Here is a 13,461-nt window from a genome sequence, read left to right on the forward strand (position 1 = left end):
GATGGATTACATTCAGCCATCCCAAACTGCTCAAGAACCTTTTTTAGCATAGCTACTTTGCTTCACAGTAATGAAATCCTCCTTCTGACATACCTCAATCCCAAGGTAGTAAGAAAGAAGCCCAAGATCAGTCATCTCAAATTCTGCCATCATCTGTTTCTTGAACAACTCAACATTCTCAGGATTCCCTCCAGTAACAATCAAGTCATCCACATAAACCCCCAGTATGACAGCATCTCTTCCATGACCTCTTGTATAGACAGCTTGTTCACTTAAGCACCTTTTGAAATTCAGTTTCTTCAAACTTCTGTCAAGCTTGCATGCCCTGGGAGCTTGCTTGAGGCCATACAATGCCTTGCTCAACCTGAGTACACACTGCTCCTTGCCCTTTACCACATACCCTTCTGGTTGTGTGACATATACTTCCTCTTCCAGCTCACCATGTAGAAAAGCAGACTTGACATCTAGATGATGAACTTTCCAGCCATGATTAGCAGCATGTGCCAACAGTAATCTCACTGTATCTAGCCTGGCCACAGGTGCAAAAACTTCTTCATAATCAACACCAAATTTCTGCACATAACCTTTTGCCACTAATCTAGCCTTATGCTTCACTATCTCACCATCTGAATTTCTTTTCAGCTTGAAAACCCATTTCGGTCCAATAGGTTTCTTCCCACTTGGCAGCTTGACCAGCTCCCAAGTCTTGTTCTTCTCAATGGATTGCATCTCTCTATCCATTGCATCTACCGAGTCTTGACTGACAACAGCATCATTGAAACATGTAGGCTCTTCTACTTCAACCAGCAAAGCCTGAACATTTTCATCCATTAATTCCACTTCATATGAATCATCATACACATCACTCAGATTTCTGTATCTAATAGGTCCACTGTTATCATCAATATTGTCATCAACATCCATGACATCATGACTAGGTTCTGAAACCTGTGGTGTGAACTGTGGAGTAACAGGCTCACTGTCTGTTGCTGGATTTTGGTCAGCAGATGACTGACTGTCATTGATCTCTGCACCAGTTTCCTCCCCAACATCTGACTGCATGCCTCCACCACTTGCTCCCCCTGTCTCCTGACTATCTTGAGCATTTTCATCATCACCACTAACACCATCAGGCCTTATAAAAACACCAGAGAAGAATTGTCCATCTGCTTTCTCTCTGATTTCTAAAAAATCAACATCAGTGACAGCATCCCAAGCCCACTTGACAGACTCCTCAAAAACAACATCTCTGCTAACCACAATCTTCTTGTTCTGAGGATTGTACATTCTATGAGCTTTGCTGCCCTCCTCTATGCCAAAGTAAACCATTGGCACACTTCTATCATCAAGTTTCTTCAGATGAGTTCCCACAACTTTCACATGACCTCTGCACCCAAACACTCTCAGATGTCCCATATGTGGTTTTCTTCCATTCCAACCCTCATAAGGTGTTCTGAGACCCATGGACTTAGTAGGCAACCTGTTCAAGAGATAAACAGAATGCCTCACTGCCTCTGCCCAAAAGATTCCTGGTATCTCCATGCTTTTTAACAAGGATCTTGCCATCTCCATCACTGACCTATTTTTCCTCTCAACCACTCCATTTTGCTGTGGAGTGTAGGGAGCAGTGAACTGATGCTTGATCCCTGCATTCTCACACACCTTCTCGAAGGAACTTGCTAGAAATTCTACACCCCTATCTGACCTGAGAACTTTTATGTGCTGTCCTGTGTTGTTCTCTGCCTCAGCCCTGAACTTGATGAAAGCATCCACTGCTTGATCTTTTGTCTTCAACATGTACACTGTTGTCCACCTTGTACAGTCATCCACCAGCAGCATGAAATATTTATTACCAGCTGGTGTGGATGGTGTTATAGGCCCACAAAGGTCCACATGTACTAGTTGAAGTGGTTCATTGGCCCTCCATAACACTGACTTAGGTAAAGGTTTCCTGATCTGTTTGGCTGCCAGACAGGCCTGACAAACTTGATCAGGATGCTGGATCAAAGGAACTCCTCCTACCATTTCTTTGTCAACAATCTGCTTAAGTGCTTGAAAATTTACATGTCCTAACCGACCATGCCATAACCAAGCATCATTAGCTATGCTACTCAGAAAACAAGTTGGAGTCACTGTTACCAACTCTATCTTGTACAATCTGTTGCCAGTTCTTTGGACTTTCATAATCAATCTGAATGGATTTTTCTCTGACACCTCTATGTAATCATCATCCATCAGAACTCTATGACCAATTTCAGTAAGTTGACCAAGACTAATCAAGTTACTCTTAAGCTTAGGAATAAAATACACATCCCTAAGTAATCACTGGTTCCCAGTCCTCCCCTGGAACAGAATTGAACCCTTTCCCTCAATCTCTACTGCAGAGCCATCACCAAACCGTACCTTTCTAGTAGCAGTAGAATCCATATCTCTGAACTTTTGGCGATCACCAGTCATATGATTACTGGCACCATTGTCCAGGTACCAGACATCATTCCTGACCTCATTTTCGCCGACGAAGTACAATTCCGGCCGCACCTTCTCCTCCTCTAGCTCCACGCCTGTGTGCCAGATCTCACATAGTGGAGGATCGAGAGATCCTTGCTCCTCCTTTTCCGCGAGCAGCACTGTTGGCTCCACAGCCACTGTCTTCGCATGGTGCGCCTCCTCTTCCTTCTTCTTCTCACCAGGACACCGGTTGGCGTAGTGACCATAGGTATGGCACTTGAAGCACTTGATGTGACTCTTGTCACGTTTGTCAGTGCTCTCCTTTCCTCCATCCCCACGTCCACCTCGACCTCCCCGGCCGCCACCACGACCGCGTCCCCGACCACTTCCTCCAGTTCCTTGAGACTTACCGTCTTTAGAACCTTCTCCTCCCGACTTCTTCTGGCATGCTTCCCACTCAGCTTGAGGGAGCAGCACCTGCCCGTCAGCGGATCGACTCCCACCACCTCCACGCCTAGTGGTTCGCTCCTCGAACGCCTTGAGCCGACCCACAGCTTCGTCGAACGCCAGAGTCTGGAGATCATAGAACTGTTCGATCCTGGCTATGACTTGGATGAACTTGTCTGGCACGGTGTCGAACAGCTTCTTCACCATCGCCTTGTCCTCCAACGTCCCACCTAAGTTGCCAAACTTAACTGACATCGCCGTCAGTTTCCCGGCAAACTCATCGACAGTCTCCTCCTCCTTCATCTTCAGCCCATCAAACTCCGCCTTCAAGGTTTGCAGACGCGCGTCCTTGACATGTTCCGCGCCCACGAACATGGCCTTCAGAGAATCCCAGACCTCCTTCCCCGTCTTCTTCTTCGCCACTTGCATCAACAGCTCATCGGACAGACACTGGAAAAGATACGCCCGCACCTTTCGATCTTTCCCAGTCTGTGCCTCCGTCCTGGCTCCCGTCGAACTTCCCTCCGGCGGCTCCACTACCTCCCACCACCCCTGCTCCTCCATGATCACCTGGACCCGGATACTCCAGCTGGTGTAATTGGTCGCCGTCAGCGTCGGGAACACCTGCCGGTGTCCGCCGTCGCCACTCCCCCGACCTCCATCAGCAACCGCCAGGGACATGATGAACACTCGGTGGATCTCGTGTCTGATACCAAATGTTGGCAAGAATCGATCACAAACACATGATTATGACAGTGGCTAAGCCTAACAAATGAACTCAGATCAAGAACTGGCAAGAACAGGAAGAACACTTTGGCAACCGTCACCAGGACGACAGGGTGACAGCGCCCCTTTTCGCTCTCGTTCTACACGAGTACAAAGATAGATACAAAGTGTCTGAGGCTCTAACTGAGACCTCTTACATCGGGCAGCTTATACCAGTTGCTAACACACACGATACACAACAAAGCAACTGCTAAAAACACGATACAAGACGCTCCAAAACACACTCTGCAGAAAACCGTTGAGTCGTGGGCGTGGTCACCGCATACTGCTGTTCCCGCTCGCCAAGGCTCCATTCAAACTTGAACTTCTCCCGCCTCTTCCACGTCACCAACATTCTGAGTGTGTGTTCCACGTCAACACTAACAGGTTTACACTAACAATATATACCACTCATTTTTGGGCGGGCTATGCATACTCTCGTAATATTATTATGACCATCATCCATCGACGCTGCTTGCTTTACAGTACTCACTGCCGCGGACCAAATCTTCTGCTTCTGCTGCCTTGAAAAGAGAGAGTGCATGACCAACCCATATTGCTGCATAGACGGCTGCTGCATGAGACCCAACTAATCCTACTCCGATCCTACATATATATGCGGCGGACATGCCCAGCCGGGGCTCTGCTGTCGTCGTTGGTGGCTGTTTCCTAAATGTACTTCTTGCGACGTGTTCCACTTCAGCAGCCTGTCTATATATATAATGGATGAATGAAATAATAAAAGCCAGGCACGGCCCATGAATATTATGTACTAAGATGGTTTATGTTTTCAGAAAATTTTCGTATTAATAAAGATAAAAGATACCATGGCAATCTTTTGCACCCATGATCTCCAATATGTATGGCTTCTCGCCTGCGACCATAAGTTATATAGCTGCATGTTAGAAAAGTGTCGAATATTTATTTGTAATAATAATAGGCTCGCAGGGACACCGCCCTGGGCAGCTGGTGTCGCGGTTTCGAAGAGGACCGCCTGTAAGCATGCCCCAAGGACACATAGGCTTTGGCTGAACTTCGTTACCAAACATTGAATCTTCCGTGCAGTGTTGTGCATTTTATCTCCTATGAGTATCTCGCCTACGCAGATCCAAACAATCGCTTCCGTGTTAGGTACCGATATCACAATACTACACGCATGTATGCTTTCGTGCTTCCACCTCTTATTTGGATCCCTAGCACTTAGGTCATGCATATATGAATAGAATCTATCGGGGAGGATACCCTATACTATTCTCTTTGTCCTTCAAATTGAGTGTTCCAAATTGTAAGCTCGTTTGTGATGTTTTGTTTTTGACAAACATGGCTTCTTGCCTTCTTATGCTATTAAGTGTATTCTATGATGATCCAATGACAAAATAGCATATTATATCACTAAGCACCTTTTATAATAAATGGCATAAAATAAAAATGTCATATAATTAGTGACAAACAAGATCATCATCATAAGAAAAAAATGTCACAAACCGTTTCTTGAGATGTTGCTGCATGTTTGATGGCTTGGTAAAGATGGTGGCTGATGATGTGGCAAAACAATTTATCATCAATTTTTACTTAGCTCATGTTGCTGCTGCATTCATGGGTTCATTTTAAAGCATATAGGTCATGCTTGGCCCATCTTGAGATACAATTCGGTTTGGGTCAAGCCCTTTTTTTTTATGTTTCGAGATTTGGGCCAAGCTCAATATATACTATACCTGATATTCTTTTTCTTAAACTCACTTTATGGCACACTACTTGTTCGACCATCATATTTTGACAGAGTTATAGTTTTTGGCCAAGCTAGTTTCAAAGGCGGCTTAATAAGTCATGTCAAGTGCAGCCTAGTTAACTAGCTATGGCTTACGCCCGTTTGAACAAACATTGCACTCTGTCCCAATCTATAATACATGATGCAACATTTTCCTTACATCAAAACATTATTCAAATAGCTTACATTTGATGACCAGAATAAGGTTTACAACCACAATAACAGTACACAATATATAGTTCAAAATATCACAAATTGCGCGACAATACAACAAATAGTTTCAGTAGCTCATCAAATTAAAAGTACTCCAATTAATTGCCACAAGTTTGAAAATGATGGATGCAACATAGAGCTCCGGCAGCAAGCTAGTCACACGTTCATCTCTAGTTGCAGCACAAATCAGACATCTTAGGGAGTAGGATTAACCTGACCAATAGGCATCGTTTAGACACTTAACAGGCGGCATATATAGTCCTCACATTGTAGGCACATGATTTGTAGGTACACCCGGGGGCAGATCTAAGACCAAAATTGGGTGAGGGCCTACAAGCACTTTGCATAATCAGAGTAAAAAGGGCTTATTTTCCTTTGTATTGTAGAATTTGATTGGGGGTCTGGGCCCTCACTCACTCTATGCTGGGTCCACACCCCTGGGTACACCTACTGTTTTTCAGCTATATTTCATCTGCCATTGTCTACCCTCACATGCATCTTTCACTGACTTTTGTTAATATCAATGTTGAATTCGCCCTAATAAAAAAATATTAGGATGTATGCAAAGGACATAATGAACTTTGATTGAACAAGTCAAATAGAAGTTAACTTTCAGAAACTTTGCTAATTAAGGTAGTTTGTAATTTCAGACACTCCTTCCTGCGCTCCTTTCAGTGTGTTAAGATTAATTATTGGTATGTTGCATAAGTATGATCCCGCCTTCTAATGCAAGAGAGCTTTGGCGCTTGCACAGATGCCTTAGGCCGTCTCTTTCCATCAGCAGCAATCTGGATTGGCATCCTGGTATTGTTAACCCTCTACTTATCCTACTATCTAATTCTCGTCCAATTCTCCTTTTGTACTTCCTGTGCCCTTGCTACTCGATATATATATCAAAAGTGAAGTTCTAGTGAAATACAAAAGAGGGGGAACAACTAATAAAATAAGAAGGAACACAAACATATACACCGGACGAAGTTACATTCATCCAAGCTGCACTAAGCAACGCATAAGGAGGGGGGATTCACAAATATACACATACACAAGTCTAGTGTGAGTTTACAATAAATTAGTCCAATTATTCCTCTTTTTAGATGATGATAAAGCCTTCCATCCTCATTTCTCAAAAAGCTATACCGGTGATGGGCAAGCTAGCAGAGTTAGAAACGAGCAACTAGTACCTGCAACTGCAAGCATACAATTTGTCATCGATCATGTACCTCCGGCTTGCACTCCTTTCGTGGTTCTTCCCCAGCACCTGTTCTTTCGGTACTTGTTGGCTTCTCCACGATAAAGATGGCCTTGCCATGTTCAGAGCCCCAGGTGATTGCATATAGCGGCAGATGTGGCTGCCGCAAGAAACAATCGACTGCCTTTGGTCTCACCATCTCAGCGACCTGCTGTACGCTAACATCTCTTAGCAGTGGCGGATCGCCATTCTCTCCGGCAGCAGCAGCAGCAGCAAGGTCGAGCGCCCAGCTCCTCCTCCTCTGCTGCTCCTCCTCTGCATCATGGTGGTAGCACGCGTGAGGCGAGAAGAAAACCGTCATCTTCAGAGGCGGCGGCCTCCAACACCTGCTCGGCGACAAGCCACACTCCGGCGCCGGAACCGGAAGGCAGCACCAAAACGCCAGCACGATGATCTCCTCGGGTAATATCCGTGACAGCTCCGGCGACGTGTCGCCGCCGCTGGTGGTAGCCCGAGGCCGTCGTCCTCCATGGCTATGCTGTTGTTGCCAGTTGTTCTCTTTGCAACACACTGGATCCTGACGGAACGCCTGGCTGGCCCTAGCATAGTCACCTTCGTCGATGCGAGCCCACGGCGGCGCAACGGAGCGGGACATGTCCACGGAGGTGGCCAGCAGCGCGAGCTCCCCGACGGCGGCTTCGCTGACGACGAGGAGGTTCAGCTGGGACGCCATCGCCCGCAGGCACGCCACGGCCGTCCCGAACACGTCCGTGCTCTCGGAGAGGCGGAGCACGACGTGCAGGAGCAGGTTCTTCTCCGGCGCGCCGCCGTCCTGGTACCGGTACTCGAGGATCGTCTCCACGCCGCGGCCTTCGATGCAGAGCGGCCACAGGTCGAGGAACCGCAGCACGCGTCGCCGTCGTCGTCGTCCTGCGGCTGCTTGCTCCGTCGTCTCGCTCTCGTACCGGAGGTGCTTGCCTTCGAGGAGGCGCCGGACCACCGGGTTGCAGAAGAAGGTGTGGTGCCGGAGCGTGGTGCCGGAGTCGGCCACGTCGCGGACGAACCTGCCCGCGCTGTCCGCGAACCACTCGAACCTTCGGACGACGTCGGCGTCGATGGCGGGTGACGACGACGGCGGCGAGGAGGAGGAGGAGGAGGAGAACGGACGCGCCATGGCTGCGAGAATCCATCGCCTGCGCTTCGGCGGATTCGACCGCCTGCGACCGTGCTGGTGGTTGGCTAAGGCTTCTTCGTCGTCGGACATTCGGCGGTGGTGGTGGGCGGCGGCGGCGGCAAGCGTGCTGTGCCGCTGATTGGTGAGCAGGAGGTCCGTGCCCTCGACGTAGGCGAGCTTGAACATCTTCCTCTGGTCGAGGAGAGAGACGTCCGTGATGGGCAGCTTCCCGGTCCTCTCCAAGGCGAACTCCAGTTGGCTGACGGCCATCTTGAGCCGCTCCACGTTGTGCTTGTGCTGCCCTGCGGCTGCGGCACCTGCGCCTTCTTGGGCTTGCGACGACGACGACGACGCCGGCGCCTTCTCGTCGCGCTTGCCGGTGCCGGTGCCGGTGCCGGTGCCGGCCAGCAGGACGAGGCCGGAGACGACTCTGCCCACCACCTCCTGCACGAGGGCGGACGCCACAGCTCCGGCTATGGAATCCGCCATGGCATCTGCAGGTACGTACGGGGCGACGACTCGGGAGTGCAGCAGCAACCGCGTGCAACCAGGCAGCCACAAATTAAGGACAAAACTAGCTAGGAAAGGAGAACGAAGGCGATGGTGTCGTGTCGTCGTTGGTTGAGATGGTGAAATCTAGAGGTACTGGTTTGGTTGTAGTGGCTGAAACGACGTGCGTACGCCAGGCCGCCACGGCAAGGATATATATGACCCAACATGTGATGCGACCGGCGACGAGACGACGACTGCGTATAGGTAGAGACATCGCCGGCCGGAGCTGGCTCGACTGGAGGTGTGGTCTTCTGATCGATTTCAGTCAATGCAGACGCTCTGACTACTTTCTTTGAACCTCTATCAGCTAGAACTTGGCTTATTTGGACCTTGTTTAGTTCTTTAAGGTTCTCTGTTAAATTAAATCTTTGGACAAATACATGGAGCACTAAATATAGATAAAAATAAAAACTAATTACACAGTTTATCTATAATTTGTAAGACGAATCTTTTGAGTCTAGTTAGTCCATAATTAGATAATATTTGTTAAATACAAACGAAAAGTGCTACAGTAGCCAAAACCAAAAATTTTCACCAACTAAACAAGGCCTATGTTTTTTCTACTTTTCTACCTTTCTTCCTCTAGTCTTCTAAAGAATGTTATTTTGATATTATCTTAAGTCAAATACTTTAAACTTTAACTAAATAATTAGATTGAGTTTGAAAATATAAAAGTGATATAAGTTGATTCATCTTAAAATATAGTTTCATAAAAATATACTTTGACTATATTTTATAAATATTTTATAGTAAAAAATAATGATCAAAGTTATTTTTAGGAGGCCGTGTTGCTATTAAAAAAATGGTCAAATATTGTGTAGTAAGTAGCATTGGTGACGTCATGCTGGTTGACTCATGCTATGTGGTAACAGTGACATCCGCTAACCAACTGCCTATCCCACGCATATACATGTGGTTGTATTCATTTGGTTCGTTTCCCGTTTTTTTGTGTTTCTTTCCTCCTGATTTATAATTTTATTATTGTTTCTTTTATTTTTAAATTTTTGTTTTTTTCTCTCCATACTTCTATTCCCCTGTTTATTGCTTTATTTTCTTTCTTTATTTGTTCCTTTCTTTAATCTTTTATTTCCCAATTTATTAATTTATTTTTGTTTGTACTACCATGAACTAGCAATGCGACCCATGGAAATAGCATGGGTCAATGGGTGATAAGCTTTTCTCATTGTAATCATTAGTTTTTTACTTGAAAACTTTAGTTTTCGAAAAAAAATCTAATAGGAGTTATTTATTTGTTTAACTATAATTGTCTTCTCTCGATGCTCCCCAATAGCATACATCATCGCCATGAACTCCATAAAACTATTGTCTACCAATATATAGCTTGGCTTAAAGACTTCTCCTCTTCTTTTTTTTTTTATTTCACTCCTGTCTCGTGGCTATGCAATTTCTGCCTATCCATATGTAGTCTTCAGTTCTTTGTTGAGCTCAGTAAATTCACTGTCCAAAGTATCTCACAAAATCTCTAGTTATTTATCCATTTTTATATTTCAAGTTTTAAATCATCTCATACCTTTATAGATCCATGGTTGCCTGTATTGCCCTAAACCATCACCAGATTTGTTGGGGGCATTGTTTTCTCAAGCAGCTGCTAGCCGCCTTGTAATCTCACCAACTTCAATTGGCGCAAGCATACAAAAAAAAGAAACTATGCAACTATCATTGACACTAGTGAGTTGCGCTAATCTCTGGCATGCTACTTATGCCACTCCAATGCATTGTTGTGAACCATGCTATGACCATGTTTGTTTTCCACTTATGACCACTTTTTCATAACAAAGGAAAAATACAATTTATTTCCATTGTGGTGCTCGCGAACTTCCCATACATGATAATCTTGGATGATTGAACATCTTATCCTCTCTGTGGTCATCACCATGAAAGACATCAGATTTAGCGACAATCACGGTAATGACACATTTTATTTAATTGTTTCCTTTTCACCAATATTGATTGTGATGCTAAGCCTTTCCTGCTTGGAACATAGTGAAAGTGTGGATCAACAATCTCATGGGTAGCTTGAGATGGCGAGACTTAACACAATGGGGTAAGAATCGATGTAAGAATTTGAAGTGCTTCAATGCTTTCTATATGGACATGCTGAGAAACTAGCTAGTGGCCAGCTTGGATAGCTATTTTGCATATGTTTTATCCCTCCCATAGATGTTTCTTATAGTTTTATTATTTTTATTACCATGAAAAACTTGAGTTATAATGCTATTTGAATTTCCACGCCATCATCTCTTTCCATACTTCAATCTGTACTATATTTTTTTTAATTTTCTTTAGATGTGTTTTGGTAGATCTAGACTAGTAGAATCTAGATCTATATGATCAATTAGTAGGTTTTAGCACTTGGGAGTGAAAAGAGATGAATTTTTAACTTTTCTTATACCAAAACACTGGCTTTGTAGTAATGCATGTTTTCCAACGTATTTAAATCAAACTAATACTATTTCATTTTCAATGTTAAATTTGGATGTATTTAATTATTATTTATGTGGACTGATATTTAGTTAATTTTTAATTTCCAAATCATTCGGTGATCAAACCTTTAATTATTTAGTCTTCTAAACAGAATTTTTCTTTACTAATTATGTTTTACATGTACTCTTTATTTAGGTATTTTCTTTTGAAACTCGTATAAAATCAAGTTGTTCTTTCCCTTAATTTATTATGCTAAATTTACTATTTATTCATAGTATTAGGTATGTACTCTTTGGTTTAATATGATCATCATAACATATAACCATGTATGATCATTTCTTTTTTTTGCTTAATGTGGAAATGTTTAAACCCTCTCGTCGAACGTAACGGATCCTTTCAACACTGTTGTATTAATGTAATAAATAGACAGCTTCTAGTGAATCTAGAATACTATTAGGCTGGAACATTTATTATATACTCTCTTCTTTCTAAATTATAAGGTGTTTTGTTTTTTAAATACATTGATTTTACTAGGTATCTAGACATCAAGTATATATCTAAATGTATAACAAAAACTATGCATGTAGAAAAGTCAAATATCATATAACTCGAAATGGAGGGAGCATTCTTCCATAAGGTGAATGCTGGAATGCTTTTTGTAAAGTTGATCAGAACATTTTTCTCGCAAAGCTGGAGCACTTTTGTCCTCAAGCTAGAATATTTTTTTTTCAATTAAGCTAGCACACATTTTAAATTTAAGTAGAGTATATCTTCTGAATCTAGAGAAGTTTTCTCATGAACCTAGAATATTTAATTCTAGAACTAAAAAATGCACCCGCTTAAAAAAAATGCCACCTGAATAAGCTCAAGTGAGGTTAAACATCCTGCTGTAAGAAGCACACGGTGGTAAAACTAGGAGTATGCGGCCATCACCAGGGATTTGTATATTGAAATTATTATTTTGTACATGATGTTCAGTTTTGATAGGTGTTCTCGTCTTATTCTTTTCAGCATTAGGCAACCTATTTTCTTTGTAGTGAGATTTACATAGTGTTGCAGTCACTATGGACAAGTAGTGGATGAGAATGCCTAGGTAATACTTAGAAAGTGTTCATGATTTTCCTTAGTTGAGTCTAACTCTGTAGCACGATGATTTTGATAGTTGCATCTTAAAGTGGCCAGTCGAGCATGATTAAGGCCTTTGTAACTTTGTAGAATTTGCCTTTGCTACTTCAGCACAGTAGGATAGGATACCTTATCCTTGCTGTAATTGCAGATATAATTATTTGTTAGAGGTGAGCAATGGATGCTTTGATGAGACACATGCACAAGCGCCAAGAGACCGCAAATCGTGATCAATAGAGATTGATGTCTTGATTTGTACTGATAATTAGAAGAGATACTCTCCAATATTTACAGTGGTAATAAATTAATGGAAAAATGAAGTATCTTAACATAGCGAGCAATTATGTTTTACGCTCTTCCTCACTAGCATCCATGCGACACTGCGTCACTGTGTGTGGACAATGTGTCAAACTGAACATAAGTTAAAGCGGAAGTTAGCAGGACAATATGTTGCCAATTTATTTCCAAGCAACAAGGTCTCCCAGCTGACTTGAGCTTTATGCTAGGTTGTAGCTTTATGCTCTCAGTTACAAATAATAGTGTCTTTTATGCTATGCAGGTGCAGATACCACACATCATTTAGGCGACTTCCGTCCATTGCCGATCTACGTTGTTGGGAATCCAGGTTCGTTCTCCTTGAGATAGCAGTAGAGCCAGGTATGTTTACATTCCAGTGTAAGCACCTTTGAATTATATTGAATATATATAGTTCATCAATTGTACAGTTACCACTCCTTCCTGCAAGCTAGAAAAAAATGTTCAGCACTCTAATAGAAGCTGTGTTGTTTTTTCTTCACATGATATGTTGTTTTTCAGCTCTCTAATACATTCGGAAATCCTTCTTTTATTGTTTTGCTCATATACTGCCAATAGTTTTATAGTTTTGAATTAATTGTGAGCAATGCTATGATGTAGCCTTGTAAACCTCCAGGTGTTATCTGTTATAGTTTAATATCACTATAAAGGGATATGTTATTATCAATCTTTACAAAAGATAGTTTCACTTCTTTATGTCAATTTGTCTTTTCTGCAAATAATAATATAATGACTGATATCCACTCCTGCACTCGTAGAAACTGGAATTCATAAATATCTACAATATTGGATCTACTGGACTTGCCAAAACTTGTAGGTCCTTTTGAATCATAGTTTGCATTGAATGCTATTTTTTGTGCCAAGATAAATACTCTGATGGAAGTGCCATAACTCACTACAGTGAATCTGATTCTATATCCAGTTAGCAGATATTTGGAGATCAGGAAGGATGGCAATGAGGCAAGTGGGGACAGCAGGAAGGATGGCAATGAGGCAACATCTATTCAGTTAGATTTATAC

The 13,461-nt window shown here is 43.2% G+C and overlaps 1 protein-coding gene and 1 pseudogene across 1 annotated transcript; both read right to left on the reverse strand.

Moving 5' to 3' along the window:
• LOC110437615 lies at window positions 2,323-3,576 on the reverse strand. The gene has a single exon (XM_021466102.1). The coding sequence runs from the start codon at window positions 3,574-3,576 to the stop codon at window positions 2,323-2,325; it is 1,254 nt and encodes a 417-aa protein (XP_021321777.1).
• On the reverse strand, window positions 6,646-8,662 carry LOC8068090 (annotated as a pseudogene).

The sequence above is a fragment of the Sorghum bicolor genome, chromosome 8 (genome assembly GCF_000003195.3).
Source record: "Sorghum bicolor cultivar BTx623 chromosome 8, Sorghum_bicolor_NCBIv3, whole genome shotgun sequence".
NCBI lineage: Eukaryota > Viridiplantae > Streptophyta > Magnoliopsida > Poales > Poaceae > Sorghum > Sorghum bicolor.

Coding starts and splice junctions, on each gene's coding strand:
- LOC110437615 (XM_021466102.1), bottom strand. CDS start 3,576: ATGTCCCTGGCGGTTGCTGATGGAGGTCGGGGGAGTGGCGACGGCGGA.